This window comes from Orycteropus afer, unplaced genomic scaffold (genome assembly GCF_000298275.1).
Source record: "Orycteropus afer afer isolate SDZICR_OR568_19922 unplaced genomic scaffold, OryAfe1.0 scaffold00003, whole genome shotgun sequence".
Classification (NCBI taxonomy): domain Eukaryota; kingdom Metazoa; phylum Chordata; class Mammalia; order Tubulidentata; family Orycteropodidae; genus Orycteropus; species Orycteropus afer.
The window spans coordinates 31,243,038-31,261,725 of record NW_006921590.1 but is presented as its reverse complement, the minus strand read 5'-3'; the positions used below and the strand labels follow the sequence as shown (position 1 = coordinate 31,261,725).

The following is an 18,688-nucleotide window of genomic DNA, read 5'->3' as shown; positions in this document are numbered from 1 at the left end:
TGTAGTGATATCCTCTGTTTCATTTCTGATATTGGCAATTTGTGTTTCTCACTTTCCCCCACTCCTCTTTTGTTCTTGATCTCTCTAGCTAGAGGTTTGTGAATTTTATTGATCCTTTCAAAAAAAAACAACTTTTGCTTTCATTTATTATTCTCTATTGTTACTCTGATTTTAATTTTGCTGATTTCTTCTCTTATCTTTATTATTTCCTTACTTTTGCTTGCTTTGGATTTGATTTTTCATTCTTTCTCTACCTTCTTAAGATGGAAGTTTAAATTGTTGCGTTGAGAACTTTTTTCTAATACAAACATTTAGTGCTATAAATTTCCATCTAAACACTACTTTAGCTTCATCCCACACTTTTTAATATGTTTCATTCATTTAAAATATGTTCTATTTTTACTTCAAATTTCTATGATCCATGGATTATTTAGAAGTATAATGTTTAATTTCTAAGTGTTTGGATATTTTCCAATTGTCTTTGTGTTTTACTTTAGTTTAATTCCATTATAATCAGATAACAAGTTTGTATAATTTCAATTCTTTTCAAAATTTTTAATGTTTGTTTATTACACAGGATATGGTCCATCATAGTGAATATTCTATGAGCAATTGAAATAAATGTGTGGTCTGATGTTATTGGATAGAATATTCTATAAATGACAAGTAAACTCACTGCTGTCAAGTTGAACCCGACTCATAGTGACTCCTCCTTGGGTTTCTGAGGTATCATTACGGAAGTAGATTGCCCAACCTTCCTTCCAAGGAGTGGTTGGTGGGTTTGAACCACCAGCCTTCTGGTTAGCAGTCAAATGGCTTAGGCACGATGCTACCAGAGATCTTTTTAATAGATGATATTATTAAATTCTTCAATATCTTTGCAGATTTTCTGCCTATTAATTCTATCAGTTACTGAGAGAGGAGTTCTGGAATCTCCAGCTATAATTGAATTATTTCATTCCTCCTTTTCTATCAGTTTTTGTTACACATATTTTTAAGCTTTGTTGTTGAGTGTATACATATTCCAGCATGTTATGTTTTCTTGGTGAATTGTCTCTTCTAACACTAAGTAATGTTGTTCTGTCTTTGGTATTTTCTGGTCTGAAGTCTATTTTGTCTGCTATTACTATAGCTACTGCGGCTCTCTTTTTATCTCTTTTTTAAAAATTTACCCAATTTATATCATTATATTTAAGTTGGATTTCATGGACGGCATATAAACTCACTGCCACTGAGTCGATTTGGCTCATAGAATATAAACACAGACTGCCATCAAGCATGTGGTCTTATTTATTTATTCTTCCTGAAAATTTCTGTATTTCAATTAATGTATTTAGACTATTTGAATTTTATGCAGTTATTAATATGTTGGGATTTAAATCTTTATTTTATTATAAAAGATCTACCAGTTTTTTTTCTCTGTGACCCCTTTCCTGTCTTCTTTATTGTTTTTGTACCTTTTAAGATTACATTTAAATTTTGGTATACTCTTTATAGATCTTTGTATAGATCTTTTACTTATGTATTTTAATATATATAGCTAACTTTTTCTATCTAATTATAATTAATATTAATATCTCAAGTTAAAATGAGGAAATGTTAGTTCCATCATTACTTCCTTATAGGTACCCTTACTCTCCCATTTTAAGTTGCAAATTGCTGTATGTTTTACGTATTTCACACATATTGAAAGGCCAATCAGAAAATGTTATAATTATTACTTTCAATCATGATTCATGTTTTAAAGAACATAAAAAGAGAAGAATAAACTATTATATTTTTTATAATTTACTTTATTTTGGGAGAGGATTCCATCTTTTTCTATGTTCTGGAATAGTTTGAGTAGGATTGGTGTCAGGTCTTCTCTGAATGTTTGGTAGAATTCTCCAGTCACACCATCTGGAGCAGGCCTTTTTTGTTGGTAATTTTTTTAAATATACATTTTATTGAAATATAATTTATGTACAGTGAAATACACAAAACTAAAGTGACATAAACCCCCAAAAAAAAAACCAAACTCACTGCCGTCAAGTCAGATCCGACTCATAGCAACCCCTCCTTGGGTTTCCTAGGCATTATCACTACGGAAGTAGATTGTCAAACCTTCCTTCTGAGGAGTGTCTGGTGGGTTTGAACCTCTAGCCTTCTGGTTAGCAGTCAAATGCCTTAGGCAATGGGTCAATGCATTTTTTTTTCTTCTTTTCTTTTTTTATAGTATTTCCTCTCCTCCCCTCCCACCCCTAGTAACCAACAAAGAAAGTTTCCTTCCATGTATAAACCTTTCCTTGCCTTTTTACAATAACGAACTAATACTATATTTGTCCTTCTGTGGTTATTTCACTCAGCATAATGTCCTCCAAGTTCATCCATGTTATGTGGTATTTTGCAGATTCTACATTATTCTTTATTGTTGCAAAGTATTCCACTGTGTGTATGTACTATAGTTTGGTTATCCATTCTTCTGTTGATGAGCATGTAGATTATTTCCATCTTTTTGCTATTGTAAATAGTGCTGCGATGAACATGGGTGGGCATATATCTGCTCTTGACCTGCCTCTTACTTTTTTAGGATATGTAAGTAATGGGATTGCTGAGTCAAATGGTATTTCTAATTCCAAGTTTTTAAGGAATCGTCATACTGCTTTCCACAGTGGTTGTATCATTTTACAGTCCTGCCAGCAGTGCATTAGAGTCCCAATCTCTCCACACCTTGCCAGCATTTGTTATTTTCTGTCATGTTGAATTTTGCCATTAATGCCATGGTGAGATGATATCTCACTGGTGTTTTGATTTGCATCTTTCTGATGGCTAATGATCATGAGCATCTCTTCATGTATTTGCTGACTGCCTGAATATCCTCTTTGGTGAAGTGTCTATTCATGTCTGCTGACTATTTTTTAAATTAGTGAATTGTGTTATCACTTCCTTCATTGCTATTGTTTTAGTATTTGCCAAATATTTGTGCTTGCCCTCTTTTTTATTTTGACATGAAGGTTTATCATTTTTCTTTGCGGTTATCCTGTGATTTATAATTTTCTTCCCAAGTTTAGAACAGTCCATTCTATCTTGCAGTTGTCTTGACTTCCTTACCATTTATAAGTTCTATAACTCACAGTTTTTTCCCTTTTTTTTTGGTTTGTAGTTGTCCTCATTTGTCAATTGATGTCTCTGGTTTCCTGTTTACAGTTTTGTAGGCTTATTTACTTTGGATACTTCCATAACTGGGTTGGTTTCTAGATTATGTCATCATGTGTGTTAATGGTCAGTTGTTGGCTGTTGTTGCTTCTCTGTCCAAAGGGCTCCCTTTAGCATCTCTTGTAAGGTTGGTCTGGTTTTAACAAATTCCCTTAATTTCTGCTTATCTGGAAATGTCCTAATTTCACCATCATATTTGAAGGACAAGTTTCCTGGGTATATTATCCTTGGTTGGAAATTTTTCTCTTTTAGGGTTTTATATATACCATCCCATTGTCTTCTCACCTGTATGATTTCTGCTGAGAAATCAGTGCTTAGTCTTATTGGTTGCCTCTCTTAGGTAACTTTTTGTTTTTACCATGCTGCTTTCATGATTCTTTCTTTGTCTTTGGTTTTGGTGAGTTTGTTGATGATATGTCTTGGTGATTTTCTTTTGGGATCTATCCTGTTTGGGGCTTGTTGAACTTCTTGAATGAATATATTCTCATCTTTCATCATATCAGGGAAATTCTCTTCCAACAAATCTTTGATAATTTTCTTTGTAGTTTTATTTGTCTCTTCCTGATCTGGAATTCTGATTACATGTAGGTTATTCCTTTGGATGGTATCCCACATGAGCCTCAGGCTTTCTTCATTTTGTTTTGATTTTATTTTCTGATTGACTCTTTCCAAAGAAATATTCAGGTATTTGTCTTTAATCTCACTAATTCTGTCTTCCATTGATTCAATTCTACTCCTTTGCAATTCAATGTGTTATTTATTTCTGAAATTTTAGTATTAACCTTCTGGATTTCTATCTGTAGATTGTGTATCATTTCTAATATTTCATTTAGTCATTTTATTCTTGTTTTGTTTTTTGAAATTTTTGTAGTGTTTTCTTCAATTTTGCCAGTGTTTTCCTTGATCTGTCTCTCAATCTGTTGAAGGTACATAAGTACAATTCTTTTGAATTCCTTATCAGAGAGTTCCAATGCTGCTTCTTCCTCAGGGATATGCTTTGGACCTGTATCCTGGTCCCTTGTTTCTCCTGCTTTATCTTACTTCCTTGTGTGGAGTGTGATGGTCTGTTGTCTCTGAGACATTGTGGCATTTTTGTGTTTATATTTAATTTGTGATTGTATGTTGAAGTGACTTACCCATGATTTTCGTTTTCCTTGTTTTGTTTGGATGTTATCTATGTAAGCAGGGTACTGTGCTCCTCTATTCACTAGTTGGCAACACTTATATATTTACCACCTGTCTCCTTTCTCATTGTCAGCATCCCATATGTCTCTGCCATCTTTGGCAAATGGAGCCTATTCTTGGGTCCCTGGAATCCAAATGAGAATGCTGTCACTTTAAAATCCAAAATGGCCACCACTTGTAAACACTCAAAATGGCTGCACCCTCCAGACAGCAGAAAGTCCACAGCTCAGGTTATCTCCCTCCTTGCTGTTTTCCTTCCTAGTCATAGGCCACCAGTGCAATCATCCCGGCAGCCCTTGGCAAGCAGGGCTGATCTTTAGGTCAATATATCTGGTCCCAACACCCCTTGGAAATATTCAGTCCATTAGTCCCATCAGAGTAGCTGACAGTCTGCACCTCCAACTGTCTCCATACACACTGTTTTCATTCAGGTTTTTCCACTAATTGGTGCCTGATCCACTTCTGTATACTTCTTTCAAAGTTCAGCGCACCAGGATTATCTTCTGTATCTCTGTCAATTGGTTTCTCTTTTCTTTGTTGAAGAGGGGGTCTGCGTAGCTTGTCTGCCTATTCCTCCATCTTACCAGAAGTTGTTGGTAATTTTTTTATGAGCTCTTCAACTTCTTTTGTTACTGGTCTGTTCATATTTTCTACTTTAGTCTGTGTTAGTTTGGGTAAGTAGTATGTTTCTAGAAATCTGTCCGTTTCTTCTAGATTTTCAAATTTGTTGGAATATAGTTCTTCATGATATCCTGATATTATCCTTTTTGTTACAGTTGGTTCTATTGTGATGTCACTCATTTCATTTCTTATTCGTGTTATTTGCATCTTCTTCTTTTCCTTTGTTAAGTTTGCCAGTGGTTTGTCAATTTTATTAATCTTTTCAAAGAACCAACTTTCTAGTCTTGTTGATTTTTTCTATTGTCTTTCTGTTTTCTGTTTCATTTATTTCTGCTTGAGTCTTTATTATGTCTTTTCTTCTGGTGACTGCAGGCTTTTTATGCTGCTCTTTTTCTAATTGTTGGAGTTGTTGGGTTAAGGTATTGATTTTGGCTCTTTCTTCTTGTTTGATGTGTGTATTTATTGCCATAAATTGCCCTCTGATCACTGCTCTTGCAGTGACCCAAACATTTTGGTATGTTGTGTTTTCATTCTTGTTTGATTCAAGGAATTTTTTTTTTTTTCTATTATCCAATAGTTTTTAGGAAGGGTGTTATTCAGTTTCCATGTTTCCTCTTTTTCCATTCATCTTTTTATCATTGATTTCTAACTTAATAGCATTGTGATCTGAGAAGATGTTTTGCGGTATTTCAATGTTTTTAAATTTATTGAGACTTGCTTTGTGACCTAGCATATGATCTGTCATGGGGAATGTACCATGTGCTCTGGAAAAGAATGTATATTGTGCTGTTGTTGGGTGAAGTGATCTGTAGATGTGTAAAGGTCAAGTTTGTTGATTATATTGTTTAGTTCTTCTGGGTCTTTGTTGAGTTTCTTTCCAGTTGTTCTATCTTTCATTTAAAGTGCTGTATTAAAGTCTCCTGCTATTACTTTGGAGTCATCTATTTGTCTTTTCAATTCTGTTAAAATCTGCTTTGTGTGTTTTGAGGCTCTTTTATTGGGTGCTTTGATATTTATTATTGTTATGTCCTCTTGTTCAATCGATCCTTTAATCATTATATAATGTCCTTCCTTGTCTCTTTTGGTGGTTTTTGTCTTAAAGTCAATTTTATCAGAAATTAAGATTATCATTCCTGATTGCCATTTACTTGATATATCTTTCTCCAACCTTTGATTTTTAGTCTATTTTTGCTTTTGTGTCTAAGGTGAGTCTCTTGTAAATAGCATATTGATGGATCATGTTTTCTTATCCAGTCTGCACCTCTCCATCTCTTGAGTGGTGCATTTAATCCATTTACATTCAGTATAATTATCAACAAGTATGAATTTATTGCTGTCATTTGTTATGTTTTTTTTTTCAGTGTTGCTGATGTCTTTTTCCTATTTAATTTTCAGTGCTAAAATCATTTTGTTTATAAATCATGTTATCATTTTTTTGTTGCTACTGTTTTAGTATTTGCTAAATATTTGTGCCTCTCCTTTATTCTGATGTAAAGATTTATTATTTTTCTTTGAGGTTACCCTGCGATTTGTAATTTTCTTCCCAAGTTTAGAACAGTTTGTTCTGTCTTGCAATTGTCTTGATTTCCTCTCCATTTAGAAGTTCTAGAGTTTTGTCTATATTTTCATCAATTTTGTCAGTGTTTTCTGTGACGTGCTTCTCAGTTTTCTTCATTTCTTATCAGGGAGTTCCAATACTGCTTCTTCCTCAGGGAGGTTTTCTGGTTCTATATCCTGGTCCCTTGTTTGTACTGCTTTATCTTGCTTCTTAGTGTGGACTGGGATGGTCAATTGTCTGCAATACATTGTGATGTCATTGTAATTGGTGATTATATATTGATGTAATTTGCCCAAGATTTTTTTTCTTTATTTTGTTTTGATATATCTGAATGAGCAGGGCTACTGTGCTCCTCTATTCGCTGATTGGCAGCACTTAGGCATTTACCACCTGTCTCTTGGTAGATGTGATAGAGAATGAGAGTGTGTGCACAGATCTTTGTTAGCTATTTATGAAGAGCCATTGAGGGTGTGTTGGGGTGGTATTGGGCGCTATCTTTGGTCAGTTGGTGCAGAAGCAAGTGGTGTCCCTCACCCAGTAAGTGGGGCGTCAGGAGGTTCAGGTATAGTTGGGTCATGTGGGCATGGTTGCTGTCTCCCACTCAGACAAAAGTAGTCAAATAAATAAATGAAAAGAACAAAACACAAGCCATATATACAAGCAGCAACAATCACCAAAAAGAAAAAAGAGAAGCATCGAAGGAAAAAAGGGGGGTGCAAAAGAAAGATAAAGAAAAAACAAACTCATAATATCTGGGGAGGAGAGAATAAGATAAAAGAGCAAGAGAAAAAGATTAATAAGGAATAAATGAGAAAGCTACAAAAAGAAAAACAAGGAATGGGAAAAACTAAAGGGGAAAATAAGAGAAGGGAACCAGGAAAATGGAAAAGAATATAAAAGGGAAGGGAAAGAGAAAAAAAAGAAAGGAAGAAAGGAGGAAGAAAAAAAAAGATAATTTAAAAACAAACAAACAGAAAGAAAATTGGGACAGGGCAGAGCAAGCAGGCCCTGTCAGGGTGCACAGACACACATGGAATTCCTGTTGGTCCAGAAGGTGAGTGGAGGTGGGGCATGGCCACCCCTCCATTCAACAAAAGGGTGTGGGGTACAAGAGTAACAAGGGAATATTGCACCTTTCTAGTAGTCAGATTGCAGTGCAGTTGCCTGTCTTGTCCTTGGTTTGTTGTTGTTGTTATGTGCTGTCGAGTAAGCCCCGACTCATAGCGACCCCTCCTTGGGTTTCTGAGGCAGTATCACTACAGAAGTAGATTGCCCAACCTTCCTTCCGAGGAGTGGTTGGTGGGTTTGAACTGCCAGCCTTCTGGTTAACAGTCAAATACCTTAGGCACTACGCTACCAGAGCTCCTATTGTCCTTGGCAAGTGAAGCCTATTCTTAGGGTGCTGCCCAGATCGAATGCCACTTACAAATATTCAAAATGTCTCTGCCCTCATGACAGCTGACAGCTCACAGTTCTGTTTTTTCTCCTTATTCATTGTTTTCCTTTCTAGTCGCCAGCCACCAGGGCAGTTGCCCACGCAGTCCTCGGCAAGCCGAGCCGATTCTTAGGTTGCTGCCTGGAGATCAGAGCGCCACTTGTAAAGCTCACCAGTTTGTACATGTACAATTCACTGACATTAGTTACATTAGAAGAATAAAGTATTGTCTTTACCTAGATATTTAACATTTCTGTTGCTCTTCCAAGTTTCTTTCTGGTATCATTTTTCTTCCCATATATTTTAGATCAGTTCTTAGTTTAATAAATTCTTTTAGCTTAACATCATCTAAGAATGTTTTTATTTACCTTTGTTCTTTTTTTTAAATTTTTATTATGATTTCAATACAATTTTACAAAGCAGATTTGTTTTACATTCAACAGTTCATATGCATTTTGTTTCATGACACTGATTACAATCCCCACAATGGAATATCTCTCCTCCCATCTCCTCCCTGTGGTTACCTCTTCTCTCTGTCCTTCTTACCTATGCATTCCTTCCTGCCTCACTTTCTCCCTGTGCAAATGCTGCCCTTCTGATTGTTCTAAGATGCATCTCCCTGGTATAGTTCAGCTCATAGGTCATCATCTATTGTTTGGCTAAGAGTTGAGCCACAGGAGTGAGTCCAATTCCAGGCCCAAACAGTGACTCAGGGCCATAGTTTCAGGCGTTTTTCCAGTCTCTATCCAGCCAGTATCCTGTCTTCTTTATGTTTTTGAAGTTTATTCCACATTTTTTTATCCACTCTATTGAGAATCTCCAATTTTCATCTCTTTCTGAGTGGTTGGCATCTGTAGCTGGGCACCTTCTAGTTCTTCTGAATTTACTTTCATTCTTGAGTTATATTTTCACTGGATGTAGAATTCTATATTGACGATTCATTTCTTTGTCCTTTGAAAATGTTATTCCAATTCCTTCTGGTCTCCATGGTTTCTGATAAGAAATTGGCAATATATCTATATGTAATGTTTTATTTCTCACACTAGATTTCTTTTTTCTTTATCTTCAGTAGTTTGATTATAATGTGTCTGGGTTTGGATTTCTTTATGTTTATCCTGTTTGAGTTCACTGTTATTCTTGAATGTGTAAGTTTATGTCTTTTGCCAAATTTTGAAAGTTTTCAGCCTGTATGTTACTATTTTTTTTCTGCACCACACTCTTTCTCCTCTCCTTCTGCTCTCTGTAACATGAGTGATGTACCTTTGAGTATTGTCCCACAGATCATTGAGGTTCTGTTCTTTTGTTGTTGTTGCAATTTTTTCTCTCTGTTATTCATATTGAATAATTGTTATTGTTCCATCTTCAAGTTCACTGACTCCTGTGTCATCTCCATTTTGCTATTGAGCATATCCTGAGAACCTTTTAAGCTAATATTGTTTTTCAGTTCTAAAATTCCCATTTATTTCTTCTTATAATTTCAACTTCTTTGCTGATACTTGTATCTTTCCATGTATTCCCATACTGTTTGTCTAACTTCTTGTAGCTTGGTTATCGTAGAGGTTTTAAAGTCTTTGTCTGATAATCCCAAAATCTGTATCATCATGGAATTGGTATCTGTTAATTATCTTTTCCTTTTCAACTAAAGGCTTTCCTGGGTCTTTTTATGCTGAGTAATTTTGGATTGTTGCTTTTGCAGTGCTATACAGACCTGTCCTGCAAGTGTGCCTCCCAGTGGCCATTCTGGCACCTGAGCCCTGGCCTTGGTATACTAAGACCCTTGCAAGCTCAATTTGGAGTTCAGCACAGGAGTTCATTCACAATGTTTGGAATTGCCCTCTAGAGCATCTGACTAATCACAACCCCTTTCCTTGTTCCCCAGCCCCAAAACTGGGGCTTTACTTTCCCCACTCTGCCATGCATTCCCCACAACTGTGTCTGCACATGGGGACAATCAGCAGAGAACAGAGAAAGAAAGAAAGAAATATTTGCCCTACATTCTTGGAACCATAATTCTCCTGGTGAGAGAGAAGAGTTACCCTCAAAGTCTTAGGTACCTATCAAGCCACCACCAGCACTGCTACCAGTGCTCTGACAGAATTGCCTGCAGGCTAATTTACGAGAGAGGACAAAACAAACAAAAAGATGAAGAAAGGGAAGGAATATATATATATATATATATATATATATATATATATATATGATTACCCTTACCTTCTCTGATCCTTAGGAGTTGCCTTTCTCACTCCTCAGACAGAAAGAGAGGCTTGTTTGGGAGTACATTTCAGCTACACCCATTGTGAACTTCTGGATTTCATACTGCCTTTGCGTCCACTCTAGGTGACGCCAGTAGGAGAGGGGAGAATGGAAAACCCACCCCCAGTTTGATGATACTTCAGTTCTGGTCTTTTTCCCCAATCTATCCTCTACCATTTATTTTGCAGAATCCTCAAATAGTTGCTCTGTGCATTCTGTCCAGAGTTTATTGTTGTATTCGGTGGGAGAAATAGGATGGGGTGTACTTTCTCCATCTTGGCTTGATCTGAAAGCTGTCTGCTTGGCTTTTAAACAAGAATTGCTTGTATGTTCAGAGGAAACCTCTAAAACCAATTGTGTTTTGTTGTTCAAACCTCTGCCAAAGGAAACTGCAGCCTTTTCTGGCAGCATCCAGTTGAGCATATCACTCTTGTTCCTTTGCAGGGACACAGCTGACTGTGGAAGTCCATCCTAGAGACGCTATGCCCCAGCTGTTCAAGAAGTTTTCCTTGGCTAAACGTACGTATATACAGGGGTGCTGGTGTGTAGAGGGCTGGAAGAATTAAGAGTATCTAGGTGGGCCAGAGCCCAGCACAGGCATCTGCTGGAGAGAGGAGTAGAGTGATCTGTGGCCTTGACTTGCACACTCTGGAGAGACTGATGCATGACAGCTTCATCCTGGAGAGAATTTTATTTCTCCACATCCAGCCACCATGGTTCTTGAGTCTCTGGAATTAGGCATGGGTAGCACATTGAGTGGGAGCTCTGGTAGCATAGTGCCTAAGGCACTAGACTGCTAACCAGAGGGCTGGTGGTTCAAACCCACCAGCAACTCCTCGGAAGGAAGATGGGGCAATCTACTTCTGTAGTGATACTGCCTTGGCAACCCAAGGAGGGGTCGCTATGAGTCGGGTCCAACTCGACGGCACATAACAACAACAACAACAGCACATTGAGTGTACTGGAGTCACCTAGAGTGGACTCAAAGGCAGTCTGAAATCCAGAAGTTCACAATGGATATAGATGAAATGTGCTCCCAAACAAGCCTCTTTTTCTGGTTTATAGATAGCATTTATTGACTGCTTAAAAATAAGTGGCTTGCACAGTGGTAAGGAGTGTACATTTATTAACTTTTTAATCCTTTGACACATATTAGTATCATTCCATTTTTTTCCACTGTGCCACCAGCACTCTCTGTATATTAGTATCATTCCTTTTTTTTTTTTTTTTTGATCAGCAAAGTGGTGTTCAGAAAGGTGTACTGCCTTAGTCACCCACCTAGGAAGTGGGCTAGAACCCAGGTCTGACACCGAAGCCTGTGTTAACCACTGTGTTTCGCTGCCTTCGGTGCAATGCATACAGACCAACACCTAGGGCTCTGGTGCCTCTCCACTCCCTTCTTGTCCTCTACATGCATCTGTCATCTCATGGCTGAACAGAGACCTTGAGGGAAATAAACATGAAGAAATGATGCCTTTAGAACGGCCTAGGCTCAAGTCCTCTCCGGGTCCATTCAGTGTGCCAAGATTCTCCAAGCTATCTGATCCTGCAGTCCTCAACAGTCAGGGTCTCAGCAGGGTGGTCTAGTATGTGGCTGAGAAGCTAGACTTGAGTGTCATCTTTGACAGGTGGCTTAATCTCTTTTTTGTATTCCATTTCCTCATATATAAAAGGAGGGGAATAATATACTTCCCCGTAGGGTTGCTGTAGACCAAATGTAAGATAGAATGGAAAGCACAGGCTAGGCATAGTAAGTATGAAACAAATGCTAACTACTATCTTGAATTCCCATCACTGTATCTAAGAATGTAGGTGCTGCTATGCCAGAGACGAAAGGATTAGCCTGTTTCTTAGAGCAGACTATACACATTTGCAATTTTCCATTGTTACATTTACAGCCTATTTACCCAAAACCTACTGACATCAAGTCAATCCCAACTCATAGTGACCCTACAGGACAGAGTAGAACTGCCCCATAGGATTTCCAAGGCTGTGTAAATCTTTCTCCCACTAAGAGGCTGATGGATTCAAACCACTGACCTTTCAGTTAGCAGTCAAATGCCTTAATCACTGTATCACCAGAGCTCCTTTACAGCCTACAATGGCTTTTAATGTCATAAAACCACCAGCTTTGACAACCCTTCCCTAATTCCTCCTGGTCCTTCAGGGACTCATGTCTTCCCAACTTGGTCCCACCCATATCTAGTCTATTTCTAGACGGAAAAAATGTGCTCTATTTTTAAAGCCTTCCTGAAAAAATGGATCCTGTGGCTCTCTTTAGAAGAGCACTAAAGTTCTTAAGGTTTTGTATCTTATTTGAAACCTTCATCCTACAGGAAATATTCCTTTCCTTTTGCTTATGGAGTTTAATAATGAATGGCTACATATGCCTTTAACAGTCCTGAATTTATAGGATTGAGTTGCCCTTTAACCAACCCAAGGAATACTGTAATAATTACTTAGTAGGTGGGGATAGGAGCAAGGTTGTGAGGAGGGTGGAGAGGAGGCATCAGAAGCAAGGACCACCATACAAAATTGCCTGTGCTTGCATTTCTGTTTCTTCTTAAGTGTCTTTACTCCTGACCTTTGGGATGTTGTAGGTTTACAAGGCGATAAAAATGGAAATACAAGACCCCGGCAGCCTGGAGGGAAAGATGCACATGGTAAGTTACGGGTTCTTCTCCAGGGCCGTTCTTAGGGACAGCAAATTGATTTAACTTCATGGTATAGCTCCAATCAACTGGTAATGGCTTCCTGGAACACAGTGTTGAGAGTTGTGGATTGCCTCGGGGCTCAGAAGGGAAGAGTTGTGATTGATTAGCAATGTCTGCTGTGAACACAGGTGGAGAAGAAGAAAACTCACATACCAGATGTCATCCTAAAGCTAAAGCATAAACCTTACCAGTAACAAGACAGCCCGTTATGGGAAACATATTTAAAACAGAATTCAGAATTCTGTTAACTTTAAAAGGAGGGTCAAATGTCTGTAAGGTAGGAGATATGTGAATAAGCAAAGGCACATTTAAAAGCAAACAGGAGCAAAGGAAGAAGCACTGTATGTGGAGTGATAGGCACCCTGGGTTCAAACCTTGATTTTTCTTCCTACTTGTATTCCCAGGCCTCAGTTTCCCCCTCAGTCGAGTAGTTGGCATCTAAGGTTCAGTACAGCTCAGAATTTTCCCCGAGTGTTGTATTTTAAAATTAGAACAATTTCGTTAATGCTGCTGGTATTTTAAATGTATTTATACAAAATCATATTTGGATCATATATAATCTGCTCAGAGGGTAGATTTAATGAGGCATAAATCACTGCGGGTATTTTTAATGTTCAGATATTGTAAAATGGAAGCAAGAAAGAGTCAAATTAGTAATAGAGTTTTTGATCCCGTTTTAGAAATGTCATCCTTTTTCTAAATGGGAGGAGGGACCTCATTTGCAGAGCTGTAATGAGGAGAAGGCTGTTAAATGTGTCAGTCCACTTCATATCCACTTAGGTCACCCTGATGGCCCTTGTCATAGAACAGCAGGAGCCAGAGTCTATGGAGAGAGAGGGCATTGAAGGGGGAAGTTCAGCAGGGGCCTGCTAGGGTCTCCCTGCCCTCTTCCAAGGGGCTGGCTGGATAGATGGCTGTACTCCAAGAGCACATGGGATAGGGATTACATGGTATTCTCAGCAATGGCCAACCAAGAAATCATAGCTCCAGCACCAGAGGCCTGAATAGGAGCCAGGACTCCAGCTGGCTTCAAGATAGCTCCAATGTAAGATTATACAGCACAAAATAAAAAAAGAAAAAAAAAACTGGGAGTGCAGGAATGACTTGTAGAAGGAGCAAACAAACAAAGAAAGAGGATGCTAGGTTGCTAGATGAGACCACAGCTTTTGTGATAGGGTTTGCACAGCTGGCTTGCCCACCTCGTGCCCTATCCCTTCTCTGGAGAGGAGCAAACCAGATCCTGGATGTGCCAGACAAGTGATACAGTGAGAATCTATTGAGATGCTTCAGGTCAAAGGACCAAACCTCAGGGGCTTTAAGGAAACAAGTGAGCAGCATGAGGTGAAATGTAGGGAATGTGCCAAATCCAGTCTGGCATAAGAAGAAAGATGGTCTGGTTTCTAGCAGGAAGGGACCCTGGGACAGTGGGGAAAAGAGGATAATCCATGTGGCCTGCTTCTGAAGCTAAACTTGACTCGAGGAGTGGCATTCCTTGGTGGCCAGACATGGGTCAGCTTCATAAGTTCATTGCCCTCACAACCAATGATGGTCCAGAAGAGGCTCATGGAGTAGCTTAAGCCAGGGCTGGAAATGACACACATCCCCACCCCCTCACCATATCTCTCTGGGGCTATCACGCCAAGGCAGTGGCTGCCCTTGGGGATGCATAGTCAAGATGCAGCTGTAGCCTCCCCACTGGGCACAGGGCCTCACATCCCTGCTCTAGGACTCAGAGGTCTGCACTCTTCCAGAGAGCAGTTATAGCAGCCCCACAGCTTGCACCCTTCCAGAGAGCAGTTATAGGGATGTAGCAACATGGCCCACCATCCTATTCACTCTCCCAAGAGTTCTACACATATGTGGCTGAGGTTATGTGGCTGGTCAAAGGCCCCCCAGCAAGGTGTTCAAATCCAGACCAGAACCTGGGCCTTGTGCAGCCCAGCTGGTGTTTCCTCACATCATTCTGCTCTTCCCAGGTTCCCTGCTACGTCCTGGGCCCCACCAACACATCTCACTCACCCAAGGCCAGAGGCACTTGAGATGACTGGCTGAGAGGTGGGTGGGTCCAACTGAGTAAGGGGATCAATTTCACTTTGGTCCCTTCCTCCACCCATCCCACCCTGTCCTCACACCCAACTTCCCTGATTTGGGCCTCCCTGGCTCAAGTGGCATTAATTAAGAAGGACTTCACCAGAGCTCAGGCTCTCCTCTGGGCTGGGACAGGGGTTTGCTATCCACCCATCTGTTGGTCTAATCTTGGTGAGTCAGCCCTGCAACAGGACCCCTGGCAACAGCTGACGAGGGCTGTCCTGTGTCCAATAGAGGGAGCTGGAAGGCCGCTGGCCCTGTGTCAGCATCAGACACAATCTTGAGGTTTTTTTCCTCCCTGTATCTCTATCCTAGCAATGTGAAACTCAAGGCCCAGGTTTTGGGAAACAAGGCTTCCTACAAAAAAAGACTGGACATTCCTGAGTGTTTCTGAGGCCCAGCTTCTCTCAGGGGCCTCCTCACAGCACCTGGGGGGTGGGGGAGAATTGCCAGGCACCTCCATCCAGTTTACTTCCTCGTGCCGCAGTCTCCAGCTAACCATGGGCAAGGGAGGAGGGCAAACATCTCATCTTACAGAAGCTCAGACCACTCAGCCCCCTCATGACCTCTTCTAATACTCAGAGTGATCTGTGGCACCTCCACCCTGGGGTACCATGTCCATGGGCACAGACCCTTCCTTCTTGAACTCAACAGGGGCTAGCAACATTGCCCAAACGCTTCCCACAGAGCACTCATTCCTAGAAAAGTTATCAGGGAATCTGAAAAACACTGAATGGTGGGAAGGAAGGGGATTCCATCATCAAATATGTCTGAGTTGATGGATGTTATGTTAAACCAATTTCTTTAGTGCTAACTTCCCAGAGTCTGCAAATAGGCATATGCTCATAGGATTTGTCATATTTCCCAAACTAATTTGATCAAAGAACACTTAAAGAAGATAGGTTCTTGGCCCTAGTGGTTCAGGAGTCAGGCTTTGGGAATCATTGTTAAAGGTAGGGCAGTCACAGTTCCTCAAAGAGGCAGTGAGGCCTGGGACAGGCAGTCTTCTCTGTAGGCCTCAGCAACTGACTGTGGCCTCCCTGTGTTTCCAGCCTACCCCTGGGACCGGTCCAGCCTGAAATCCATGCCCCTGGACCTGCGGCAGTTTGAGAAACTGGACATTCATGCGTCACAGGTAGGACAGCCCAGTGCTTCCAGCCATGAGCCCCCCAAGTTGACTTGGCGTTCCCTGACCCAGGATGGCAAAGCTTCTTCCCAGGTCCATCCTAAACATATCCTGAATCACTTGGATGGATGCCCTGAGAGTGCCTTTCTACAGTATGTGGATGGGGTACAGAGGACCCTCCTCAGGACCAATGGTCATTCTATCCCCCTGCCCCACCCATGCTTCTGATCCTCCCACTCCAGGTGGCACACCCTCAAGCAGCTTGTCTGCCAGGCACCTCTGCCAGGTCCCTCTGGCCAGCCCTTCTCAGGCCCATTTGTGCATTATTGCTCCTGGACCATGCCAGCCCCACCCTATGGAGGAAGAGAGGGAGAGGATAGAGGAGGACCATGGATGCAGAAGACCGGCATCCACTGTGACCACAGCCACACTCAGCCCAGAGCGTGTGGCCTGCCAGGCTCTCACACCTCAGACCTGGGCATGTCTGGATGTGGGGAGGGGGCAGCTATAACAGATGAAGCACTAGGGACTCGTGGAAGTCATGGAGCCAGACAGAAGCCTGGCCAGCAAGAGTCTAATAGAAAGGGCCAAGGAGCTGGACCCTTTTCTGGAGGTCACAGTGAGGCATCCTAGAATGTTAAGCAGGGAAGAACACCTAGAGTTTTAGAAAGACCACCTTGTGGTTGGCACGTAGTGGATACTCAGGAATTGTTGAATGAATGCATGGGTCGACAAGATCTCTTTAGGGTCAGTCACATTGTCAGTTGAGGGACATACAACTATCCTGGCAAGAGAAGGCCTAGCCTAGAATGTGTAGAGGTATTGAGGACAGAGAAGAGGGCAAAGGTGAATACTGGGCTGGAGACAGAGGTAAAGGACTCAGTCACCAGTGGGTGTGGAGTGAAGTGAAAGGAAAGGGGGCTCCCAGATTGCTGAATTGAGTACCAGGGGGAGGACAAGGCAATCCCTCACCATGAGGAACAAAGAAGGAGCAAATTTGGGAAGATGATGAGTTTGTTTGGAGGACAGTGGGCTCTGGTTACCTATAGCACATGCAGTGGAAATAATGAGCTGGACAGATGAGCCTGGAGCTGGTGGACAGGTCTGGACTGGAAACACTGATTTGAGAATCATCATATTTAGCTAAGAACTGAAGCCATAGGATGGTGTCCGTCTATGGAGAGAGCACTGGGTGGGAAGCAGTCTGAAGGGCCTGGAGCCAACAAAGAAGCCAGGAAGAATCCATGTCCTGGAAGGTCCAGGGAGATAGCTGATGCAGGGCAGGCATAGTCCAGCAATGTAAGCCACACAGGCTGGTCAAGTGAGATGAAGACAGGCTCATTTCTGCTGCTTTGGCACTGAAAGCACTGATTTTTACTTCATGAAGGGTAGCTAAGAGGAGGGTTGGAGGCCTCAGCTGGACTCCAGAGGGTTGAGGAGCAAAGAGAAGGTGGAAAAGCAGGGCCAGTTAATGGAGAGATGCCCACCAGGAGCCTGGCAAAGAAGGAGAGGCTAGACATGGGCAGTACTCAGAAAGAGACTAGGAGAAATGGAGGGATAGAATAGCCGGAAGGGGAGGGAAGAGGTGAGGACTCAGGAGAGGGAGGCAACTGATTGACAAAGAGTAGTCCCAGCAAAGGCTGAAGCAGGAAAGAAATGTGGGTAGTATGTGGGATTCAGCATTCCTGCCTGGGCCTCTTGGGTGTCCAAGGCCAGGTCATCTGTTGAGGGATGGGAGGGGTTGTCCAGAGGCTGAAGAGGGTGAGATATTTTGTAATGGCTGTCAAAAGCAATGGGACAGGCTGCTGGCCAGGCACAGGTGAGCAGTTACAGACCCCAGCTGAGACCAAATACCCAGCCACAGAGTAAGCCAGGCCTAACTAGGACCAGGTTGGGACCAAAGGACCAGAAGCCACAAAACTGATTTTTTTTTAGTTTTGGAGTCACTCACACTATAATGTGGTTCTGCAAGGTGTCTCATGCTGTTTTGGGTCCTGGGAGAGGAACAAAGACGAGGACCACAGAGCCTGAGTAGACATAGAAGAAAATAAAACAAAGAGAAGCTGGGAGATTGGAAGAAAGAAGGGTCCAGAGGCCTCCTTGAGATCCGAGAGCCAGTGTAGTGGACAGTGGTCTGAGGGAGGAACCCTGGAGTGCAGATATGAATGGTAGGATGGTTCCAGTTTATAATGGAGTGCCATAGAGGTGGGAGCTGAAGTGAGACATGAACCCCAGTGGCAGAAATTAAGCATTCACTATCCTCAGCTGCTCTAGAAAGATTGAACATAGTCAGAGTTGCCTTTCCAGCACTTCCACCTGTTTCCTGCTGAGGGTCCCTTCAAGAAAAGCTCATTTGTTCTTGACTGTGGCTGCTATTGCTGGATGCCCATCTAACTAGCCCCAGGAACTACAGAGAAAAGATGTGGTGGCTCTGAGACCAGGTATTAGGCTAGTCAGCTTTGTCCACCCTGTCCAACCCTTCACCAAGTTACCTTCAGTCCAGCTTTTGTACC

General features: G+C 41.2%; 1 protein-coding gene across 1 annotated transcript in view; it reads left to right on the top strand.

Annotated features, from left to right (window-relative positions):
- KY (kyphoscoliosis peptidase) overlaps positions 1 to 18,688 on the top strand; it is a 67,336-nt gene that overhangs the window by 28,322 nt on the left and 20,326 nt on the right. Inside the window, exons 4-6 of the mRNA XM_007937093.1 lie at positions 10,692 to 10,766; positions 12,848 to 12,910; positions 16,102 to 16,184. Of these exons, the coding sequence (XP_007935284.1) occupies positions 10,692 to 10,766; positions 12,848 to 12,910; positions 16,102 to 16,184 (221 nt within the window). The remainder of the gene's footprint in view (positions 1 to 10,691; positions 10,767 to 12,847; positions 12,911 to 16,101; positions 16,185 to 18,688) is intronic.